Genomic DNA, 22,647 nt, shown 5'->3' on the forward strand with positions numbered 1-22,647 from the left:
GGAGCGCTCGGCGTGAGTGCGGGGCCGCGACCGGGACCGGGGCCGCGACCGGGGCTCCTGCCGCCGCCTCGCCGCCCGGAGCAGCACCGGCACCCGCGGTGGCCGCTCCCGGCTGCAGGGCCGGTTGTTTATCCGGCCCGTCCGTGGGACGGGAGAGGCGCGGAAGAGCGGCTGGCCTCCTGCCGCCCCCCGGCGGGTCGGGTCGGGTCGGGTCGGGTGTCCGGGTGCCCCCCGCTTCGGGCCGGGTCTCCGCTTCCTCCGCGCCCGCGGGTTTCTGCCGCTTCGGGCCAGGCCGCGGCCCAGCCGCGCTCACTTGCCAGCTCTGCGTCTCGGCGCCGGGTCGGGTTTGTGCTCAGTCCTCCCTGCTCTGCCTTCCTCCTCTCCTGCCTTAATTCCTTGCTCCCTGTCTCCCCAGCCACGGGGAAGAGCTGCGTTTGCTCTCTGAGCCTGCGTTTGTTTTGCTGTCGTTGCTTGTGTGAGGTCCTCGGGAGGTGCTGCCCCGTTGTGTGCAGCGCAGTGCTGTCTCGTGGTGCTGAGCCCCGGAGCCGGGGCACGGCTCTGCCCCCTTCACCCGTGGTTGTCACCTCCCCCGACTGAGGAATCCCTTGGATGCACCTCTGCTATGCACCTGCATTTATTTTGAGTATCAATAGGGCATCTTAACAACTGTGATCTCTTGAGCTTTAAGCTAAGAGCTCCGAAGATTGGCTCATAAACTTCTAGGGTCAGGAACTGCACTTCTGTTTTCCAAACAGTACCTCGTTGTATCCCAGGTGGTGACTGACATCTTCACACACAGTTTTATACCCAATTAATGATAATGAGAGACTGAACACCACTTTACCTGCTTTTTTTGTCCTTGCTAGCAAGTTGAGAAGTTGGGACATGGTCCCTGGGAGGTCCTGGGTGAAGATGTGTGCCATTTGCCTTGTTCTCTACCAGGACAGCTGCAGGGAGCAGGTGCTGGGGCTGGTGGCCACAGCAGTGCGACCAGCAGCAGCGTTGCAGGTTCTAGGGCTGCCCTGGGAAAGTTGGTTCCCTGGTAGGGAACCTCCATTGAATCARAGCAGATACACGTTCCTCAGATTTGCTCTGCCTGGAGAACAGGCTGGAGGGAAGAATGGTCTAGAAGGGATTAAAATGRAAGTGTGTGGTGGGGAAGGGCTGTTTCCTTCCTAAGGATTGAAGCTCCATTTATTTCTTTAGCTCAGTGCTTGGGTGTTGAAGGGAAGGAGTCAGTGTGTGCAGAGCATGTGTTGTGTCTCTCTGCCGGTCCCCAGGTGTGGGGGGTTTGTGACTTGTGCAAGTCACTCCAGCTTGGCTTTTGCACCAATATTGAAATGTCTCTGAAAAACTTGAACTGTAGTGTCCTTGGTGCGTTCCTGCTCCTGACTTTGGTGGGAAATGCATGGTTTCCATTGCTGTAGTAGGACCAACTCTGGCTTGGGCAGCAGGCAGGGATCTGCTCTAGCAGTCCATGGTCGCTGCAAGCAATACAAAACCCTTGCTCTGCTTGCAGAGGAGACTGCTCTTGCTGCCCCTGAGTAACTGGGTCTGTCTTCCTTCGCAGTTAAGCTTTGTGGTCGACCATGAATGCTAGTGGCCCCGGATATCCGTTAGCCTCTCTCTACGTGGGAGACCTCCACCCGGATGTGACTGAAGCCATGCTCTACGAGAAGTTCTCGCCTGCTGGGCCGATAATGTCCATCAGGGTCTGTCGSGATGTTGCCACGCGCCGATCGCTGGGCTACGCCTACATAAACTTCCAGCAGCCTGCGGATGGTAAGCTCCGTGCAACGCAACCCTGATGGTGATACTTCTTTACAACTTGGGGTTTGGGGTGATGCAAGAGAGGGAAGGGCAGGTGGTGGAAAAACGGGGCTCGGTGATTTCCCTGGTTGCTGATCCTGATGGCTGTTAGCCCTCCTCCAGGGCAGCCCRCTAGCATGCCAGCTTGCAGCCGCAGAGAAGCGAGGCCCCTCTTCTCAACACCACCGCTGGTGGCAGGGGCTGTTCCTAACTGCAGCGATAACTGAAGTGAACGGCAGAAAACCTGGAAGCTGTTGTAGTTCAGAGTGAGACAGCAGTAATGGGAAGGTGTGAGCCTAGTTGCCCTGGAGACCAAAATCCATTACTCTGTACAGCACAAATGACTTGGGCAGCTGCCAAACCTGAAACTGCAGTGAAATGAATGAGCCTGTGGGAGTCTGTGCTTTGTCCATCATTACCAAGGAAGATGAAAATGAAAGGGCTGGTGTGGCTGGTGGTGTGGAGGTGGTGACAGCAGACCCCCTGCCTGGCACCGCTGCCAGCGTTTCTGGAACGGGCAGTGCTGGGTTTGTCAAATTGCTTTTCTGCTTTAAGTTAAACTTCTGTCCAGCAGTATCCCAGATTCTTGTGCCTGTCTCAGCTGCTGCAAGATGTGGACAGGGATGTGTCTGTACTATGTTCCCCTCTCCCCTTACGTTTACTTTTTTGCTGTCAAATGTGCATGTTTCTGCCAGCCGAGCGAGCCCTGGACACCATGAATTTTGAAGTGATCAAAGGCCGGCCCATTCGAATCATGTGGTCCCAGCGAGACCCTGGGCTCAGGAAGTCAGGGGTCGGAAACGTCTTCATCAAGAACCTGGATGACTCCATTGATAACAAAGCCTTGTACGATACCTTCTCAGCATTCGGAAACATCCTGTCTTGCAAGGTAGGTGTGTGGGAGGGTGTGCACTGCAAAAACCAAGACTTTCCTACAGGACTTTCCTAAGTATTTTGGGCAGCRTCTTCCGACCGGTTGAAATTTATGTTCTTGTTTCACTTCCTTTAAATTCCCACCCTGTGCCTGAAGAGAAGCCAAAAGTTTCTGTGTTTTATGTGGGAAGGGGCAGCTTTATTTATTTATGCTGGTCCCTGTACAAGAAGGCTGTGGGCCCTTCTGAGCTCTGTGTGTCGATGGCACTCGGGCCTCAGCTAGCCGGAAGCTCTTAGGTACAACATAAAATGCTCCTGCTGCTGGAGGCCGAGGTGCGTGTCCTGGCAGGGCTTCCGGCAAGATGTCAGGGAGACTGACTGCTCCTTGAAAAGGAGGGTAGATTTTCCTGGGACTTGCTCAGGCCCAAGGTGGGGAAAGCCAGTGTGTGTCTCCTTTTCTTTTTATTCTTCCCCTCTCACTCTCTCTGCTCTGCTTTCGTAGGTGGTTTGTGATGAAAACGGATCCCGAGGTTACGGCTTTGTTCACTTTGAGACTCACGAGGCAGCAACTCGAGCCATTGAGACCATGAACGGGATGTTGCTCAACGACCGGAAGGTGTAAGTGGAGGAGGAGTGTCTCCGTGGGTCTGCCCTTGGCGCTGATCTCGCCGGCTCTGGTTGCTTGGCGCGTGCTCAGGGAGCAAACATGTGCCCTGCGAAGGCTGCTGCTGTTCCTGCCTCCTGCTTCTTTCTGTGTCTCATCTCTTCCCTTCCCCCTTTTTGCTTTTCCCTGTTGAGCTGCTTTGGCTCCTGTGCTCTCCTGAGCACTGAGTCATTCATGGTTAACGTTGATGCGAGTGCAATAGCGGTTTGGAGTCCTTCCTGGCTGAGGGGAAGGAATCCGACATGGGGCTGTGTTTTACTGCTGAGGCAGTGTAATCAGCACTGCTTTGCAGGCATTTGTCCTGGTTCTCGGCTTTTGGGGTCAGATAATCTGGGGCAGGAAGAGGTTTTGGTGTTTTTCGGCCCTCTGCTTACAYTACATCATCTTCGATTTCGTGGGCTGCTTCTGTAAGTCTCCTCTTCCACAAATGCAAGCAGCTACCAAAGGGACGTGGGGATACCTCGGAGGAAGACACCTTGCACGTGGTGGCATTTCTTTGGGCCCTTTGGGGCCTCCTGAAGGGGGAGAGCCCCCAGCTGTGCCTGGCATGGGACTACTCCCTTTATTAGCACTCTCCCGGTTTCAGTAGTGCCAAGTGGAGTCTGTGTAGGGGGAGCACCCAGGCGAGACCTGCTGGAGCTGCTGGATGCAAAAGACTTGGTGAATTACCAATGACCAAACCACTGCTGAAGGTGACAGGGTCTCTCCTGGCCTGTACCGAGATGGATGCCCTGTGTCTGTCCTCCCTCTGCAGAGGCTGTGGAGGGTTTCATGTTCCTTTGCTTGCTTTCTGCAGATTTGTTGGCCATTTTAAATCCCGCAAAGAGCGCGAGGCGGAGTTTGGGGCTAGGGCAATGGAATTCACCAATGTCTACATCAAAAACTTTGGGGATGACATGGATGACGACAGACTGCGGGAAATATTCTCCAAGTTTGGTGAGTACAGTTGCTGGAGCAAAACATCCTAATGTCTGGTAAGCTGGAGCTGGGGCAACTGCAAAGAAAGACACGGGAGAACGCTTGACTGAATACAGTGCCCCTTCTCTTGCTTATGGGATCTGGTTTGCTTAAACAGCACATAGCCAAAGGACTGCAGTGACTTAAATTGTCAGGATGCTACGTGCCCTTTCCTGCCATGGTGGAGGATAGCTTCTATTGGGTGCCATCCCTAAACAAGTTCTTACCTCATGGGTAAGAAAAGTTTCTTGAAACTTTCTTGAAACCAGACTGCAGTCWGGTCATAGGAGCCCTAGGAATAAAAGCTGTTGAGTCTGAATTTAAAGCAAAGGTTGCTTTTTCAGTTCAAACTTCTAGTGTCTCTTAGGACAGAGTTTAGCATTGTGCCAGCGCACAGACCATGCTGTCCATGCTTGGCTGGTGCTAGCTCGGATGCATTGGGTYTGTATGAAGGTACCCACAAGTTGTGTGTTCACATATTAAGGACATGAGGCTATCTGAGCTGGTGTGTTGGCCRAAGAAACTGAAATGCCAAAATGTAGTCAGTATTACACAGGCTTCTAGCATTAAAAACAGAGCGCAGGCCTTTCATTTCAGTGTCTCCTGCAAGAGGGTTTCTAAGCGACAGCTGTGTAGTCCCTCCTCAGTTGACCCCACAACTCCTTTTGGGGCCTTGCTGCCCTGCCCTGCCAGCACCTGCAGCTCCCTAAATGCTGCCTTCCTCCTGCTGGTGAGGGGCTGTCTCCACTGCAACACGCAGCCTCCCTCTCCCACATCAGAGCGGAGTATCCATATCCTGCTGGTTATCCTGCTGTTCGGCTGTTCTGTGCCGCCGCAGCCCTCCTCTTTCCTCGCTGGCCTGGCTTCTTGTGATGGCTCTGCTTGTTGCTCCAGCACGGGCTCTGTGTGCCTGCTGCGTCCCCTTGGTGGACACCATTCTTCAGGCTGATACCTTCTCTTTCTGTTGCAGGAAAGACACTAAGTGTCAAAGTCATGATGGACAACACTGGCCGCTCAAAGGGCTTTGGATTTGTCAACTTTGAGAAGCATGAGGAAGCCCAGAAGGCAAGAGGCTCCTTGCTTTGGAGAGTTGGTCGACAGCTCCTCTGCCTGGCTGTGCTGTCTCAGCAGACCAGTGCCCTGAGCTTGTCACCTGCTAAGATGCCACTGCCCACCAGTGTCCCAGGGTGGAAAGTTCACTGGCTTCTTGCTTGTCTGGGTATCAGTATTGGCAAGGGTGTCTGGATGGCCAGACCCTGCCTGGGCAAGTCCTCGCAGAGGGACGAGTTGCTGCTCTGCAAGAGCAAAGCTGTGGTGGGCCTGGGCCGTGGTGGTGGGTGAAGAGCAGGGCTGGGCCCAATGGCTTCCCTCTGTGCTCAGAGCCGTCTCCTCCGCTGACAGGCTGTGGCTGACATGAACGGGAAGGAGATCAACGGGCGGATGGTGTACGTGGGCCGAGCCCAGAAGCGGCTGGAGCGCCAGAGCGAGCTGAAACGGAAGTTCGAGCAGATCAAGCAGGAGAGAGTGAGCAGGTACCAGGTAAGGGGAGGAGAGCAGAGCTGCTCCATCCTGCAGGTTCCCGCCACAGATGTCTGCTGGGCATTGGTGAATATCTTCAGCTTCGAGACAGTTCAGGGCTGTCCCGAACAGATCTATGTGCTGGGTCATTTATGCAATAAAACAGACTAGTTGGTCTATAGGGAAGCAGTATCGGGAKGAGACCTCTAAACCCAGGATGATGTTGGCAGGCAAACAAGCAGGCCTTCTTTTTTTCCAGAAATTAAAATGTTACTCTGGAAATTAGGAGGCTTCCTGAGGTCCTGGAGCAATTTTATTGCAACAGTCTGAGCCCTATTCACTCAGTGCATCTCGCCTATTAGCAAAGCATGTGTGCAGTCCTGGCTCATCTTCTGCAAGTCAGTGATTCTCTGGAGAGGATGTACTTGTGGGTTGTCCCACCCTCAGGTTAAGCTGCTGAGGGTACATGCATCAGTTTCAAAAGCTGTTGTAAACTTTGGGAGCCTGCTGTACTTCTGGGAGGAACCTAAGCTGCTTTTCTGCCTGTTTGCAGGGGGTCAACTTGTATGTGAAGAACCTGGATGATGGAATAGACGACGAGAGGCTGAGGAAGGAGTTCTCTCCGTATGGCACCATCACCAGCGCGAAGGTGAGAGACCGGGGCTGTCGCTAGGGCTCCTGGGGATTCACTAGCCGTTGTGCTCAGCCCTTCGCGATGCCCTTTAAAAGGGATCAGGATTATCATCCTGCTGAGTTATAATCCCCCACTGATGGTTTGTACCCTGAGCCAAGTACAAAGGATCATGTGTCACTTGTATCCAACTCTGCCTTGAAGTTTATTAATTCACAGAGCCTTTGTAATTTTACTGAGTTATCCCAGCCCTGATGAATTGCAGGATATGGGACCTTAAAGTTGCATCATTCTGAATATTGCACAGCTTCTTGCATAGTTCAGGAGCAAGGTGACATATTTGTACAAATGGAAATGATCCCCAAGCCAGCTGGATCTGGGGAGGGCAGAGTTTACCTGGCTGACAGACTGGCATTTTGGTTTCTGGAACAGTGTAAAAGTGTCAGTCTTGCTACCGAAGTGCTTTTCCTGAAGGCTGTGCGTGTGGGTGCAGAGGAATGGTTTGGCTTTAAGGTCAAATACCTGTCAGCTGTGAGAAACACGTACTGTGTCTGGCCCTCAAGCAGGGTACGGTGCTGCATTGATCCATAACCCTTGCTCCGAAGGCATTAGGTGCTAGAGCATTGCTGGCCTGGGGGTCCGGCAAGGCTTTGGCACAGACCCCTGTGAAAGATSGCAGGTTGCAGATCTTGGGCTGGCCCAGGCTGAAACATCTTCGTTTTAGCAAATGAATGCGTTTCATCTGAACAAATTCTTCCCTCACCCTGGAGAAATCTCAGCAGAGCTGCAGCGCGCGCAGCCCCTGCCAGCCTCACACAGCCAGGCTCGGAGTGAGCTCCAGCCCAGCCCCGTGTCGAGCTGTCCCATCCTGCCTGTGGCAGATGCAATCGGGTGCCTGTCGCTCATGCCCCAGCTTGGAGGTCCTGCCGCCAGCCTGGCGCGGGAGAGCCTGGTGCCCTCTCGTGCTGCAGGCCGTGTGCCGCGCGTCCCCCCGACCACTCTGTGACTCGCGGATGGCGTGTGGTGATCTGTGCACTTAGTTGTGTTGTTCTAATCCAATTTTAGGTGATGACAGAGGGTGGACACAGCAAAGGGTTTGGGTTTGTATGTTTTTCCTCCCCAGAAGAGGCTACCAAAGCCGTGACGGAAATGAATGGACGGATCGTCAGCACTAAGCCTCTCTACGTTGCACTTGCTCAAAGAAAAGAAGAACGGAAAGCAATTCTCACTAACCAGTATATGCAGAGATTAGCCACCATGAGGGCCCTACCTGGCCCTCTCCTTGGCTCCTTCCAACCCCCGGCGGGGTACTTCCTACCCCCCATCCCTCAGGTGAGTCCCTGCTTGCATTCCCAAATGACAGCCTCAGCACGGGCAGCCTCAGCCCTGGCAAATTTGGGTGCCCGTGCTGGAGGTGGTGGGCTTGGGCAGAACAGAGTACCCGCACACTGCTCTGAAGTATAACCGTTCCCCATTAGAATTATCCTGGTCCCCTGATGGAGATGTAGGTCCAGTGTCCTCATCTCACCTGGCCTCCTTGATTAACTGACAGCTTCTGGTGCGCCCTGTGCTGCACAGGCTAGTCGCAGGCCAAGTCACGTATGCCATTTTGCACAGGCGTGGAGTGCATGTTGGCTTGGCAAAGTCCCAGGCTTTGGAGTAAGCGGCCGGACTTCCAGAAAGGCTGGTGGTTTGTGGGTGGTCTGGGCAATGGTCTGGGCATTTAGTAGCCCACTGCCTGCTTATCATAGGAGGGTGCAGAGAAGTGTGGTAGAAGGGTAGGAGCGTGGGGAAGAAGAGTCCCTAATGAAATTGAGGGAAGGAGAAGGATTATAGAGGTACAAAAGCACACGGGGAGGAGATAAATGGAATCACTGGAGGGAATGAATCCAGGCAGCAGGACTGGAAGCGGATCTTTAAAACACTCCAGCACACTGTAGAGCATGGTCTCGGCTTGCCTGTCTACGTGTGCTGGCTGCTGAGACACTCTGCATTAGATCTGACTTGCCTCTGCTCACAAGTCACCTTGGATAATGTGTTCTCCTTTCATAGCCACAAACCAGAGCTACTTTCTACAGTCCCAGCCCAGTTGTCCCAGTCCGCCCTGCCACTCGTTGGAGTGCGCAGCCCTCCAGGCCTCCTAGTGAGTGAGTCTGTCTCTCCCTGGGTGTGTAGAGCAGAGCTACTCCAGTCTGGTTTCTCTCTGGTTCTCTGGTGCTGGGCTAGTTTAGGGATTGAGGTCTCTAAAAACGGCACAAAATGTGTACCTGTGGGAAACCATTGCCTGGAGAACTGTCAGGTGTCTTGGTGCATGGTCACTGGTGACAGGCATGGGGAGGAAGAGCAGTTTGGGTTGACCCCAGAGACAAGGCAGTCCCACACTTTCCCCAGCCAGTAGATGCTTCCCAGCACGTTTCCTTCCATGCCTCCACCACAGCAAGCTTTGTTAACTGTGCTCCATCTCTACAGCAGCGTATCCTGCAGCTACCCCGATCCTGAGGGCTGCCGCACCACCCCGGCGCCTGCTGTCCAACATCAGCACCATGAGACAGGCATCCACCCAAGTGCCTCGCGTGCCCCCCCAGGCCCAGAGAGTGGGTGAGTGGAGGAAGGACCTGGCTTGGACTTCGCCATAGCGGATGCATGTTGGCAAGGGTGTTTGCTACAAGCTTGTGTCCGCCTCTGAAGATGGATCGGTTTGTGTGATTGATCGTGGAGGAGTCCAGATGGTGCACTCTGTCATGGGACTGGAGCAGTGGAGCAGTGTCTGTAGTAAATGTGTGCAACTTTGGGGGAAGGTTGTGGTCTTGCAGGTAATGGAGCAGGTCTATGATAAGTAGACTGGTCTTGTTTGATGCTTCTCCTTACGTGCATTGATTAAAGATGATGGTGTAGCCATGGTGGCTTAGACAGTGCTCAGACTAAGGTTGATGCTTCTCCTTACGTGCATTCATTAAAGATGATGGTGTAGCCATGGTGGCTTAGACAGTGCTCAGACTAAGGTTGAGAGAGACAAACTGTGAAAAGACCTCCTGGACTAAAGCAAAGGCTCTTAGCTGCTCTAGCTGAACAGCTGCCAAGGTTGTGAGACTCCAATAAAGCATGTTCATGTTAGAGGTGTTTGGGGCTATGGTCTGAAAAACAGATCTTGCTGACATCTCCCCTGTGCCTTGCTTTGGTGCAGCTGTCCCTGTGTGACCAAGGCACCAAACCAGGAGTGTCCTGTCCATCCTGCCAGCAAGATGTGGCTGTGCTTTCTGCAGGCCCCGGGAGGGGATGTTGACTGAGTTGCTTGAGTGGATACTACATGCAAGACAAGTATACCTTACCCTGAGACCCACAGAAGAACTTCAGTCCCTTGTCTGTCCCATTACTTTTCTGCTGTTCATGTTAGCCTGAGTGACAAGGAGGCTTGTTGAGCAGTGTAGGCCCAGATTGGAGGATGTGTGCAAGTAGGTCACTGCTCTTCCCATCTCCTCTGCAGGCAGGATTTGAGGAGAGGCATAAATAGTGTGGGGTGGAGGCCGTGCACATGGTGAGCAGGTAAAAGCCTGAGGTCCCCTGAAAGGTGGGACCATCTGGTAGGACTGCACATCTACTAACAGCCCTCCCATCTTTGTGCGATTTTAGCCCAGCTTCTCTTTTTGGCTTTGACCCTTTTATTGTTGAAGCAGGCAGGGCGGGTACCAGAGAGGGTTTTCTCCTGCCAGGGTCCCTGCAGCYGAGGTGCTGCCAGAGGGAGGGCGACGGGGCTTCCCCTGGTGACTTGGGCACTGCCTGGTTGCAGACTGCGCTGCTTCCCTTGGGAGCTGGGTGGTTTTGTTGCTGTCTTAGATTGAATGTTGCCTGCTGATGTCCCCGATCGTTCCTTCATCTCTCCTTTTGCACCTGTTGCCCCTGTGTTTTTTTTATTTTATTTTTTTCTTTTAACTTCATATCCCCGCGCAAGGAAAGCGAGACTGGGCTGGCAGCAGGGAGAACAGGAGCATTTAGCTGTTGCATCTCAGTCCTCCGTGGGGCACTGGCTTGTTCTTTGGCTGCTGAAGTAGACGGGTGTTTTTCTAGGCAAGATGACAAGGCATAGGTGCCTTTGCCAGCTCTCTCTACTCAAAAGCAAGCAACCCCCAGGATCCAGCGGGCAGGACAGTGCCCCGCTTGCCCTGAGGGAGCAGCTTCTGGGCCACTTGGAGCCCCAGCAGGGAGCTTTAGGCCATCTTGCTGAGCGCGTTGCCCTCGTGGCTTTGGCCTGCTAAGTCTTGGTGCAGATGTGTATTTAACTGACCCTTCCTTAYGAATGCTCCTGTCTGCATTGCAGCCAACATAGGGACCCAGACAGTCAGTGCTCGAGTGCCCTCCTCGCCCACCCTGCCGCGGGGCGCGCAGCAGTACAAGTACTCCTCGGCCGTGAGGAACATCCAGCCGATGGGGAACGTGACGTCCGTGTCAGCTCAGCAGGTAACGGCTTCGCGGGCTTTGCCTTAGGTGTAGCTGTCCCCGGAGAGAAATGCTGGCCCCACTCAGGTGAGCGGGATAGACTTCAACCTCCGCCTTGGCCCTAGGGACCCTGCAGCTCTGTTTATCATCGGTGCCATGGGGACTTTCCCCAGGGGCTGCCTGCTTAGCTAGGCTTAAAGATCCAGGTCCTGTAGCTGTGTTGCCATGATGCTTGGCTCCAGCTTTCAGGAAAGCTGGAGTCTGGATACAGAAAGGCAGTGGCAGAGCCTGCATCAGCAGCTCTGAGAGGCAAAATGCCCCATTGCATGTGGGGCCCAGCACCGTTCCTGCAGAGAGCTAGATGCTAGGATAACGCAGCAGCTCTGTCCTGCCTTCCTCTGCCTTTCTGCAATAGATCTCTGCAGCCCTTGTTGCATAGTAACCCCAGTGCATGCCAGCTGGCTTGCACATCGTTTCCAGCCTTTCTGACTGCTGCTGTTCTCCGTGGCTTTTATCCAGGTCGGAGAGCCTGCTGTGCACGTTCAGGGGCAGGAGCCACTGACAGCGTCCATGCTTGCAGCAGCCCCTCCTCAGGAGCAGAAGCAAATGATAGGTGGGTGCTGCTGCGCTGCTGGAGGGGGCCCTGGAKTACATCCAGCTGCCTGAGTGGGGCTGTGCATGGCAGGCCTGCGGGACACAGACTTGCAGGCATCAGGGAAAACTGAGCTGCTAGGAGAGGCTGTAAGCCTTTGTAGGACTGCTCTGATACTGTACTGCATTTAAAATCCAGGCTATGAAGGGGGATTTGGGAAAAAGCCAAACAGCTCCCCAGCGGTATTAGCCACCTGGCAGCAAGAACAGTGTCTGCCAAGCTCTGCAGCAGAGGCAGAGCTTTATTCTGCCGGTGGTGCCAGGTGACACAGGAGTATTTGAGATTCTTTGAAACTCTGAGCCATGCTGCATTGCTGCTGTCAGGAGCAGACGAATGGCTTGGTCACGCAGGTGCGGGTCAGCTCGGCTGCCTGTGCCCGATGGAGGCCTCTGCGGCAGTCCTTGGGCTCTGGGTGGTGGCTGCCTTCCTGCTGACGGAGCAGCTGGTGTCTGCGGCGTGGGAGCTGGAGCACTCCCATTGCTGCAGGGAGGTTTCCTTGCTGTCTGTCTTCCTTGGGCACTTGCCCAGGCAAAAAAACATAGCAGGTCATGAACCGGTTCTTCTCTCCCTGGGAAGAAACTGCTCCTGCCAAAATAGGCCCCCTCACGTGCATCCTGGCAGGCAGGCAGGCATGGGCTCCACTCCCACGACAAGCGCCTGCTGCTGTCYGCTTTTACCCAGCAGCTTCCACCTTTGCGGACGCTCTCTGCACCAGGCAAGCTTGAAACACTGGCCGCCTCTGCCCAGGAGAGGCCTGGGAACAGCAGTTTTGTGGGGAAGGAGGAGGCATGTGCTATACTATGCCGGGACACCTTGGCCCTGTGCAAAGCTGCATGTGGTAGGAATCCTGCAGTGACACAACCTGCCTGCTGGAGGCTGAGCTTGCAGGGAGGAGGGCAGTTTGCACGGTCCCTGCCTAGTCCAAGCTGCTGCCTTTCCTCCTCTGCACCCATTTCCTAATATAAATTCCTTTCTCATAAGCATGACCAGTACGTAGGGCTACCTCTCCCACTTGTAAGGGGGTGTATCAGTGGGGCTGGATGCTTTTTGCCTACGAACAGTGCTGCTACAACATGCTGCAGTAAGTTTGCTTGTGAGTTGTGGTTTTTCCCATCCTAAGTTGAAAGGACAGAGCTGGAGTGCTACTGGGAGGGCAGGAGGGCTTGTGTTGGGTTTGGAACTGCTGGACAGCACTTGCGTAGCTACGCTCACTGATGTCCTTGCTGGTGTTTGGAGCAGGKGAGCGCCTCTACCCTCTGATCCACGCGATGCATGCCTCGCTGGCCGGCAAGATCACCGGGATGCTGCTGGAGATAGACAACTCTGAGCTGCTGCTTCTCCTGGAGTCCCCAGATTCCCTGCGCTCCAAGGTAGGAGGCGCTTGGCACCTGAACAAATCACGTCCCAAAGGACGAAGCGGTGCTGTGAGCAGTAAAGAGTGGCTGGGCCAAGGATGTTCATGTCCGTAAAAGGACAGCTACTTGCTCTTTCTAAAGCAAAAGATGAAGAGCAATAATGAACCCAGGTTGATGGCACCACGTGTAAGGGTGCCTGCCCTTCTCCAGCAAAAGGAGACGCTTGGAGCAGCCCTCCGAAAGCCTGGGCCTAGCTCTGAGAGTGGTTGGGAGGTGGGTAGGAATTGAGAGAGGAAGGGTGGGGTGAGCATTGCTTCTTAGATTGAGATAGAGATGCTCTTCTTCCTGAGGAAGAAGACAGGTGAATGCTGCCTCTTTGCAGCATTTCTTCTGTTTACTTCCTATTCCTGGGGAAGAGTTAGCTTCTGGTTCCCATCAAAACATTCACTGTCAATTKATTGCATGTTCTTGTTGCTTCTTGAAGGCAGAATTCACTTTCACCCTTTTGTTGTCATTTTTCAGAAGAGCCTGGGCTTTGCTGGGTGGTGTCAGGCAGCTTCATCTATTAAGAGTTTAATTTCTTTCTGGCTGCTTCCTAGTTCTATAGAAAAAGGAGAAATGCCCCGGCATTTCCTTAGGGAGGAAATGGAAAAGGTCTGTGGGCTAATCCTTCTCCTGGTAGAAGGGGGGGAAAGGCCTGGCAGTTTAGGTAAGTTCCCCACCTCTTGGAAGTGGGGTTTGTGTGAAGGCCACAGCGGGAACCTGCAATGTTGCATTTCTTGTGCAGTGCACCCCTGATGTTAGAGCAGCTAAACTTATTCTCCCAACTTATGCTCTGCTCTGTTAGATCGAGGAAGCTGTTGCTGTTCTCCAAGCACACCAGGCTACTGAGACGTCACACAAGAGCAGCGCTGCAGCGTTCCTGCAGTGACTCGTGGTAGGTGTGGGGAGCCGTACGGGAGCTGCCGTGTGCTCAGGGTGCCTGGTTGCTGGCTCTGGGTTTTGTGTCCAGACCAAGTAAGGCTTGAAGAGCAATATAAGTATTTTTGGCTGTAATATTCCACTTCTTAAGTCATTTAATTAATTCACCCTTCATTTTCCATAATTGTACTGCAAAGACATAGTTCTATAGGAGTTTTTTTTTTCCTTATGTAGACAAGCTGTGAAGCCAGGAAGCAACATAAGGAAAGGATATTGCTTTTCTGTAGGTCTAGTGGGGACTGACATAACTTCTTCTGGGATTTCCCTGTGTTGCTGCAGAATCTTGTCAGTCGGTATCACTGTAAAGGTTGGAGCTCCTCTGTGCGGACTGAATCTGTCCCTCCAGCAGAAGAGTCAGCTCTCCTGATCARTAACAGGCAATTCAAACTTGCTTGCCCCTCTTGAAGATGACATGTTCTTGGTTTGTGATCACAAGGGAACTGTGTTAATCCAAGCGCAGAGCTGACCTGTGAACTTCTGTCTGGGTTAGATTGTTGCTCTAACAGTTGAAAATTGCTTATGTGGGTTCTCTGTGTGTGTGTTTTTTTTTGTGTAGACTTGAGGATTGAGAGAGCCTTGAACACTGCCTTCAAAGGAGAACAGCAGCAGCCTCACCATGTTTGTTGGAATGATGTCCACACTGTTACCCCGGTTTGTCTTCAATGCTCCATCCTATTTTCTTCTGTGTGTGCATTATAAACCTTGCAGAATTGCTCCCTCCCTATGGAAGAATTATGCCTCTGTAAGAACCCCCGAGTTAGTTCTCCTCTTGCCACTGAAAGTAGTCTATGAAATGTAATGTGGAACCCAGCCTGGTTCAGTTGTCCAGGAAATGACAAGTGCTGATGAGTCATCATTTTTAGTGAATTTATTGGGTTCTGTAATTTTATTTGTTCCTGTAGCTGACACTAATAAAGAACTGATACTTCCACCCCCGATGTGTATGGCTCGGTTTCCTTTGCAGAAGACAACTGCTTTGTCTCTGTGTCGTGCAGGTGGAGAGATGAGCTTATGGCAGGCTGCTGCCGTGGCGGTGTCTGGAGTCTGTAACGGTGGCTGGGCTGCAGTCCTGAGAGCTGGCTAGGTGGTGGGAAATGATATGTAGGATTAAATGAACAAGTCACCAAACTAACAGGTTCTCCCAATTTCCTTTAAAAGGCATCATCTTTATGTGGTTTTCTTTTGTAATAGACCTTTTATGCCTGCAGGAGTGTTGAGACCAAGTATCTTCTGGTCACCACACTGTGTGTGTGTGCCTGGGKGGCTCTCTGGTGCGCAAGACCAAGTTTGAGTCTTATTCTGGAGCAGCTGTAAATCAAAAGTTGTTTCTCTTGTGAGTGTTCCCTAACTAGTCACTTCATGAAGTCACTGATGGGCCTCAGTGTTAACTGCATCGCATCCCACTGTGACGTTCTCTGATCACAGGAAGTAGCAAAGATGTTATTACTGTTTTCTGCACTCTCAGTCTCTCCCAGAGCCTGTCACTGTTGTCACCCTGGCCTTAATGCTATGCTCTTCCTATTTAGGAATGGAATTTCAGTCCCTAGAGGTTCCTTGGTACTTGATACTGGTAACATATTGACCTTATTTGACTGCTTCCTTAGCTTATATCTCCACCGGCACAACCTACCTTCTTTCTGTTCAACTTGTGTACCGGTGTTGCTGTCTCACTTGCTCTTCCTTCTGTGCTGTACTCTCACTCCAACTTGCTTCTGATTCATTCCTCCTACCTCTTGCTTTCCTTCCAGCATTTTTAACAGAAGCACACATTTGTTCTTGCATTGTGTATGTTCTGGGACTCCTTCTTGGGGCTGTTCTGCATTTTTTTTTCTTCATTTTTGCCAAATCCTGCTCTGACCTCCTTATAAAATATTTCCTTTCTTCATAAAGGATGCCTCAGCCTGAACTGTGCACTGTTTAGATATCTGCTTACAAACTAGTTAAGATACAGGACCTTGCTCCTAGTTATTTTTCCCAGACTGTAACTGGCTGGAAATTTCTGTGCTTGGTCTCTGGAAGAAAAAAGTGTAATTGGGTATGAGTAATGCATCAGAAGAGCTGGAACAGAATTGTACAGGCAAACTTCATTCTGCTGTTTCCTAGGGTGAGTCTGCAACTCTTCCCCCCCACCCAGATATAACAGACCAGTCCAGATGTGCCTCTGCCACTACCTACAGTGCTAGATGTCTTGGCTCAGGAAGCCTGAGCAGAGCAGGGGYCAGGGAAGACACAGCAACTGGAATGGTCTAAGAAAGGACACGAACAGATACCTGGCTCTTTAAAATATAAGAAAAGGTAAAGTGGGAGCTTGACTCCTGATGGTGTGAGACCAGGAGGGCACTGGAAAGCTTTGGAGTAGCTTTGTGGTTTTAACTCCTCCTCAGGGAAGTCTGAGGCTTCAGCAAGTCTGGGCAGGAGCAGCAATGCAAACGTTAAGTCTGGAGCGTCTAGTTTGGAATAGCTGCTGTGGACTTGGGAGAGATGAAGGTGCACTCCTGGGGTAAGCACTCTCCAACTGCCCCTGTGCAGAGCAATACCTCYACGGGYGTGGGGAGTGTCCTGCACAGACAGCAGTGCCATTGCTGGAACAGAAGGGAGGATGGGAGCAGAAGTGACCCCTGGCTTGTACTGTATCTTGTTACTATACTTGAGCTGCATCTACCTGTTGGTGTTACCCTTCCCTGGGAAAGGTTTAGAGATAAGACAGAAAAAAGCATTGCTGTGCTTAAAGGAAAAGATGTCATTATGAAGTGTATCTGCCAGTCCTGATAACAGCTGGCCTTTTAACAGGCCTGCTGGTGACTAATTGAAGAGTCACTCTTTCTCCTGTATTCTGAGACCTTCCTTTGCTTATCTGTATACTGCTGACCTGTTCTCCCCAACCCCGAAATCCATCACACTTATTTTGTTAGTATCTTGGGGAAATGCTGGTTGCAGGATCAATGGAGCTTACAGAACTGCAAGTAGAGTGACTGAAGCAATTTGTGTCCCTCTGGGAGATGCTGTTTCAGGCCCYGGCACATCACAGAAGATAGAGTACAGCCCTGGGACCTACAAAAAGCTACTTAGTGTCAGGGTAAAATAAGAATTCTGTCTYATAAGTGTCGCTTTAATGGCATTGGAGTGGTGCCTGCTTTCTAAATGGAGTAGCTGCCAGGAACACTGACTGCTAGCAGAAGTGGGTAAGGTGGAAAATACAGATAATTAGACCATGATGTGAGAGACAGGAGCTAGCCCATAGTCTTGACTGTAAGCAGTCAGTTCAGGTTGTGTTGTCCAGAAGCTTTAGTTCTGAGCTATAAGAATTTCCCTTTTATACTAGTTAAAGCACTATATCCATGCCCAGCGTGCAAGGCTGAGAGATGGCTGAGATCCTGTTGTCACTGTCTGACAACTGKCTTTCAAGGAGGGGGACTGTAGAGCAGTGCTCTCACACTCCTCTGACAAAATGGGGACAGTATGAAACATTCCAAGTACAAAATGCAGCTGTAGAGTGAAAATAAACATGACTTTAATGTAAACTGGTTTTAACAGGCCTTAGAATAACTCTAAATATTTCTTAATCTACCACTTTAAATCAGTGCCATCAATACCATATAAAGAAAAAAAAAAAAAACCCCAAACGCTATAAACATGCATGGAAGTAATAAGCCAGGCCTTAGGTGGGATGTAACCGCATTCCCTCCTCTTTTTAACACCCTCAGTAGCAAATGATCCAAAAAGGCACAGACAAGCTCAAGTTTCAAAAAAGCTGTAAAATCCCAAAGCAGCTAGAATTTGAAAGAAATAGTGCACAGTGTAACAAGGCAGGTTTAACTTTTGGGGGATTTTTAAGTGTGCAGAATAATTAAAAATAGAGGAAAGCTGCTACTGCAGACTTCTGCCCAGTAATACTAAGMAGCAGAAGCTCAGATAAGGGCCTGTAGGCATCAGCTGGGAGAAGGAACATGCTAGGTACTGGGCAAGTAGCYCGGACTCTGTATTAAGAATGGTGCACAGTGCTATGGCAACTGCAATTGATGTTCCTGCAGCAGTTCTCCAGCTACCTTATTTAAGTAACAGAAAGCAGCACAAATTCAGGAAAACTATAGCTCTTGCTTCCCTCTGTCACCTGAATAAGGACTAACAAAACTCAGTTTGTAGCTCTTCAAGAAGAGAACAGCCACTTCACCCACATCCCAGCCAACATGGAAAGAGTCCCTGAAGCCAGTCTTTACAGGCAAGTTGACTTCAGGGGGAATTCCCTTCAGCTAGGTAAGTCAACCTTTTAATGCCTCTCAGAGAGGGGCATTAAAACTCTGAATAATCTTAGAGGGAAATAATCGTGTGATGCAGACTGTGTGTCTTGACATTCATTGTGCTGGCACAGAACCCGTTACATCTCAGCAGCAGTGGAAGATGATAGATTTCAGTACTGATCCTGCATTAAGATTGGTCCCTGTAACAGTATCAGAAGGGAAAACTTTTCTTTTGCAGTAGAAAACAAAGCTTTTCTTGTTGCTTGATTGCTCTAAGCTCTGTTCAGTTCTTGTAGTAGCCTCAGTGCAGCTGTGTTCTTTGGTTCAGTTTTCAGCAAGCTGTTGATATCAGCAATACTTGACTTGTAATCCTAAAAGCAGAGTAATTTGTAAGCGTTAGCATATTGAAGATGTAGTCTAAGGCTACTGCTGCAGAACTCATATCTACAACACAACTGGGCTTGTGACTCCCTACATAACTTGCTTAAGCACAAACATCAATGTAGCTGTTCTAAAACATGTTTAAATTAAGGCTGAGAAGGCAATTTCATCCCTCAGAAGCAAGTTCTGAGTGCAACGCTAATACAATCAATCTTCTAATACTGCCTAAAGAATTTCTTACCAGACATTACAAGATAAAGCTCAACACAACACCTAGCTGCTTCCAGCATTTCAAGAAACAGGACCTGATGCTGAGAAACTTGGGAGACCCAAACAGTAAGTACTGATGYGAAGGAAAATTCCCCCTCACTACATCCAGCTGTCAGCTACCTGATGGCAAATGTTGCCTAGCAGAGAGACAAGTTCTAAAGGGCATCTCTGGCCATGATCGTGGGTGAGACATTGTTTTGACCATGTATGAACCGGCTCCTATTCCTAGCTTAAAACTGATCCCAAACTCCTGACTTACCTTCAGTTCTTTAAGTGCTTGAGCACGTCTGTAGAATGCCTTAACATTATTAGGCTCTAACCTCAGGGCTTCTGTGCAGTCCTGTACTGCTTCCTTGTATTGCTTCAGAGTAAGGTAACACAGAGCTCTGCAATACAGATACCTGGTTAGAAACCTTTGGCTCACAGTGGCACCCTACAATAATCCCTGCTTTGATTACAGTGCCCCAAACTCATCTTAAGAGGGACTTAGGTATAAYCCCTACCCAGTCAGTATAAGAGCTAACAGGATTTGTGGGGKKTTTTTTGTTGTTTTTTTTAAATCAGGGTTCAAAGCAGCATCTACTGCTGCAAAATATATAGTAGTTCTTATCCAACTCCTGGCACAGCACAAAGCTGGACTCAAAAACATTCTTYATCCTGGGAACGGTGTACTACAGGAATCTTGCTTCTTGAGCTCAACGCTTTTTTTCAGTTAAAAAGTGAAAAAAGAAACAGTTTTTCAGTCTGCAAAAAATACTTCAAGAATATTTTAGTGACTGACAGCCTGCACTTTAAGGATGCAATTTTCTAGCTATATCAGTCCAGAATATGCTCTGCTTACTGCAGTTGCCTTAAGTATGCCAGAAGTACTTTGTCTATTCAAAATAACAAAGTCCTGGCAGATATGCATGGGGGGTGGGGGGAGGGGGGAGACACAAAACAAAACCCTTAGCAACCCTAAGCTGAGTGTCTCTGACAAGCGAGTGTTGTAGCGTGACAGTCTCCCAGCATTTTTATGGCATCTGATCAAAGAGAAATGTTGATATGAGCTAAAGGGAAGACTGCAYTTAGAGGAACATGCATTTTTCTTATTCATTTGTCTGGGAGCAGACATCAGACAGCTTTGTCAGAAATACCACAATGGCTTTTATATAAAGGGCCAAGAAGTACTTAGCAAAGAGCTGTTCTAGTAGTACCTGTTGGTGTAAGTTGCACATTCCTGTTTGAGCTTTAAACTCTCACTGTACTTCTCAATTGCTTTTTTATGGTTTCCCTTCTTCACAAGTTCATTTCCTTCTTCCTTCAGAGTTYGAGCTCTCCCAGTGCTAGCAGCAGTCTGGTCTGGAAACAGTGTGAAAGAATACAGCACATTATAAAACTGAGAAGAGCTGAGCAGCCTTTTGGAAAGCAAATATACTTATACCAGAGTTGATTCTGGATCCTTTAATCTCTCTGTGCCTCAACCAAAAAGGCTGTGGCAGAACCAGGAACCAAGTCCAGGTTTCTCCAGGCCTCAACCACAGCTGTAGACATGCCAAGCCRGTATGGCAGCTGTCTTGTTCTTCATCACCTCTCTCTGTGCTCCAGCGCTGTGTGCACAGTCCAAGTGATGTGCTCTCACCTGCTTTTCCCAGAGGCACAGTTTCACAAGGACTGGTCAGGCCTCCTGCAGAAGGAACGCTCCACCTCGTCTGGGCAGAAATGGGGACTGTGGGGATTGGTGGGAGCTTCTCGCGCCAGTTCACACCATCCTTCTCCAGGACTTTGGTCATTCTGGAAGAGACAGCTAGGCCACTACTGTGTCTGTTGGTAGAATGGGCCATGCAGTGGCCAGTGGGGAGCTCAGCTTTTTAACCTGCCTCATGTATTGAGGACAGCATCTCTCCACTAACCTCTTTGCATACATCTAAACTAATCTTCTGTCAATGAGATATTAATAAAAGGAGCTTCTCTACCTCAGTGAGGCCAAAAATATCCTAGGATGAGGGCTGGGATGGTCAGGGCTCAGCTGAGCAGAACAGACACGTGTGTGTCATTTCTCAGACTGGCAAATAACAGTGAAGCAGACAGCTCCAGGAAAAGAAAATGGACTTGGCAGCCCATCAGCCCTGCCTGCACAGGGAGGCCTGATGGATAGGATACTGGGGCTTGTAGTTGTTTAAACAGGCATTGGGCAAAGCAAAAACAGTTACAGGGAATTCATTCCGAGCCCTAAACAATGGACCAGGAGCTTGAAAGGAATTAAGTACAATAAAGACATTAGCACATATCACCACACGCAGGAAGCATGACCAAGCCTGAACTTTGCACAAAGCATCAAAGACTTCAGTTATTTTAGTGTGCTCAGGACCCAGCTTGCTCCTGACATCACTGCAGAACAGGGAGAATCAGAAGCAGCTAACTGAACTGCTGTATTCTCAAGGCCTTCCGCCAGAGTGTGCAGTATAGCATTCAGCATTACCTGTTGACTCCATCGTGTGCAGACTGTATGGTGCAGTCGATCTGTAGCACAGTCTTGTAGTCAACGTAGGCCAGCTGGTACCTCTCCAGAGCCTCATAGGCTGCTGCCCGCCTGAGGAGGGGTTTGATTCCAAAAGGGACCAGTTCAAGTGCACTGTGCCCGAGGGGAGAAGCAACACAGGCCTATGAGCCACCCAAACTGCATTCACCAGAGAGGCAGCTTTGGAAAGTCAGGTATCCCCACGTGGGAACTACAGACCTCCGTGTCTTGGGAACCACCTTCTCACAGGCCCAGTCTTGCAAGTACAGAATGGTGAGGTCAGAATGTTTTTTTCATTTCAAATGATATTGTACTGTGAGAATTGATCCTGAAGCAGTGAACTTTTTCCTTCCTGTCTCATTTCCAACATTAATGTAATTACTGGTGACAAGGAGGAAAAAAAACAAATTCCCTCTTCCTGTATAGCAATCATAAATGAAGGCCTGCTTTGGGGGCTATTCTTAAAAACTTAACTTGCATATCAAAGACAAATGGCATTTATTCTACTCCAAACAGACATACTTCAAAATTCCCTCTAGACTTTTTTGAAATGCAATCTTGGTAGGGCTGCACCAGAATCTCCCTCCTATTAACTACAGATAGCTGTTCAGATTTTAAGTCAGCAATCTCCTCTTCACCACTAGCAAATTCTGGCATTTATCCCAAAGGGTAGTCATATCCAGTTCCTGTTTTCAGCACAAGGCTAGGGTTACAAGCAGCATAAGCTGTTTCCAGTTCTGCTGTCCTTCTCATAACCTGTCTCAGACTTGGTATTCTCTGAAGAGCAAGTCATACAGTTAATTATACAGTGCCATTTTCTAATGTGAGTGCCTTGCTATAGATCTGTTTTGGAAAGAGTCACTGGAAACAACAGGCAACCTGAGCTGCCTAGTGCAACCTCCTGTGAAACACCAAGCCAGGTTTAGYACTCGGTTGCACCCACGAAGTCACTCCAGATTTACAGCAGAAGTGCTGGGGACACCATCAGCCCCTGCTTGCTCGCAATAGTGGGACAACAGACAGAAAGCAATGAATACTGAAGCAACGTGTGAGAAGAAGGACCGCTGGCACCCCCCGAGGGGGAACGTATCTGCTCCTATCCTTTCTCACTCAAGGGGCTGCAAGTCCCGAGGACTACTCCGATCAACAGGAGAAAGCGGGGACACGGCCGCACGGCCACTGCTGCTTCCAGGGGTGAGCGAGGGGAGGGCAGATGGGGCAGCCCCGCCACACCGCCCGCTCCCCCAGCCCCTGCCACTGCCCTTACCCGGGGTGSGGGGGTAAGGGGGGAGAACAGCATCAGGCTCCAGGCAACACAGCTCCCCCCCAGGGGCCCTGCTCACCCCCAACCTCACCACCCTCCCCTCAGAGCTCCCCCCGGGCC

The 22,647-nt window shown here is 50.6% G+C and overlaps 2 protein-coding genes across 6 annotated transcripts in view; one reads left to right on the forward strand and one right to left on the reverse strand.

Moving 5' to 3' along the window:
- Positions 1–14,805, forward strand: PABPC1L (poly(A) binding protein cytoplasmic 1 like). Of its 5 annotated transcripts, XM_026076850.1 has the most exons (16): positions 1–12; positions 1,571–1,782; positions 2,505–2,698; positions 3,185–3,300; positions 4,143–4,282; positions 5,274–5,368; positions 5,705–5,842; positions 6,375–6,470; positions 7,518–7,784; positions 8,505–8,595; positions 8,922–9,050; positions 10,768–10,907; positions 11,406–11,499; positions 12,778–12,908; positions 13,741–13,830; positions 14,431–14,805. In XM_026076850.1, exons 2-15 carry the CDS (start codon positions 1,590–1,592, stop codon positions 13,822–13,824), a joined length of 1,908 nt encoding a protein of 635 aa, XP_025932635.1. In that variant the 5' UTR covers positions 1–12; positions 1,571–1,589; the 3' UTR covers positions 13,825–13,830; positions 14,431–14,805. The 5 variants fall into 5 exon arrangements, 4 of the variants coding, with proteins under 4 accessions (XP_025932635.1, XP_025932636.1, XP_025932638.1 ...); XR_003255336.1 differs by lacking the exons at positions 11,406–11,499; positions 12,778–12,908; positions 13,741–13,830; positions 14,431–14,805 and having other exon boundaries at positions 8,922–9,217; positions 10,768–10,832; XM_026076851.1 differs by lacking the exons at positions 8,505–8,595; positions 10,768–10,907; positions 11,406–11,499; ... (1 more) ...; positions 13,741–13,830; positions 14,431–14,805 and having other exon boundaries at positions 8,922–9,042.
- A 2,558-nt stretch (positions 14,806–17,363) lies between these two features.
- The window catches only part of TOMM34 (translocase of outer mitochondrial membrane 34), a 6,529-nt gene continuing 1,245 nt past the window's right edge, over positions 17,364–22,647 (reverse strand). The window contains exons 3-7 of the mRNA XM_026076855.1: positions 21,225–21,377; positions 20,385–20,536; positions 19,960–20,104; positions 19,023–19,149; positions 17,364–18,483 (exon numbers count right to left, since the gene is read on the reverse strand). Of these exons, the coding sequence (XP_025932640.1) occupies positions 18,385–18,483; positions 19,023–19,149; positions 19,960–20,104; positions 20,385–20,536; positions 21,225–21,377 (676 nt within the window). The 3' untranslated portion in view covers positions 17,364–18,384. The remainder of the gene's footprint in view (positions 18,484–19,022; positions 19,150–19,959; positions 20,105–20,384; positions 20,537–21,224; positions 21,378–22,647) is intronic.

The sequence above is a fragment of the Apteryx rowi genome, unplaced genomic scaffold (genome assembly GCF_003343035.1).
Source record: "Apteryx rowi isolate R43461 unplaced genomic scaffold, aptRow1 scaffold_44, whole genome shotgun sequence".
Taxonomy (NCBI): domain Eukaryota; kingdom Metazoa; phylum Chordata; class Aves; order Apterygiformes; family Apterygidae; genus Apteryx; species Apteryx rowi.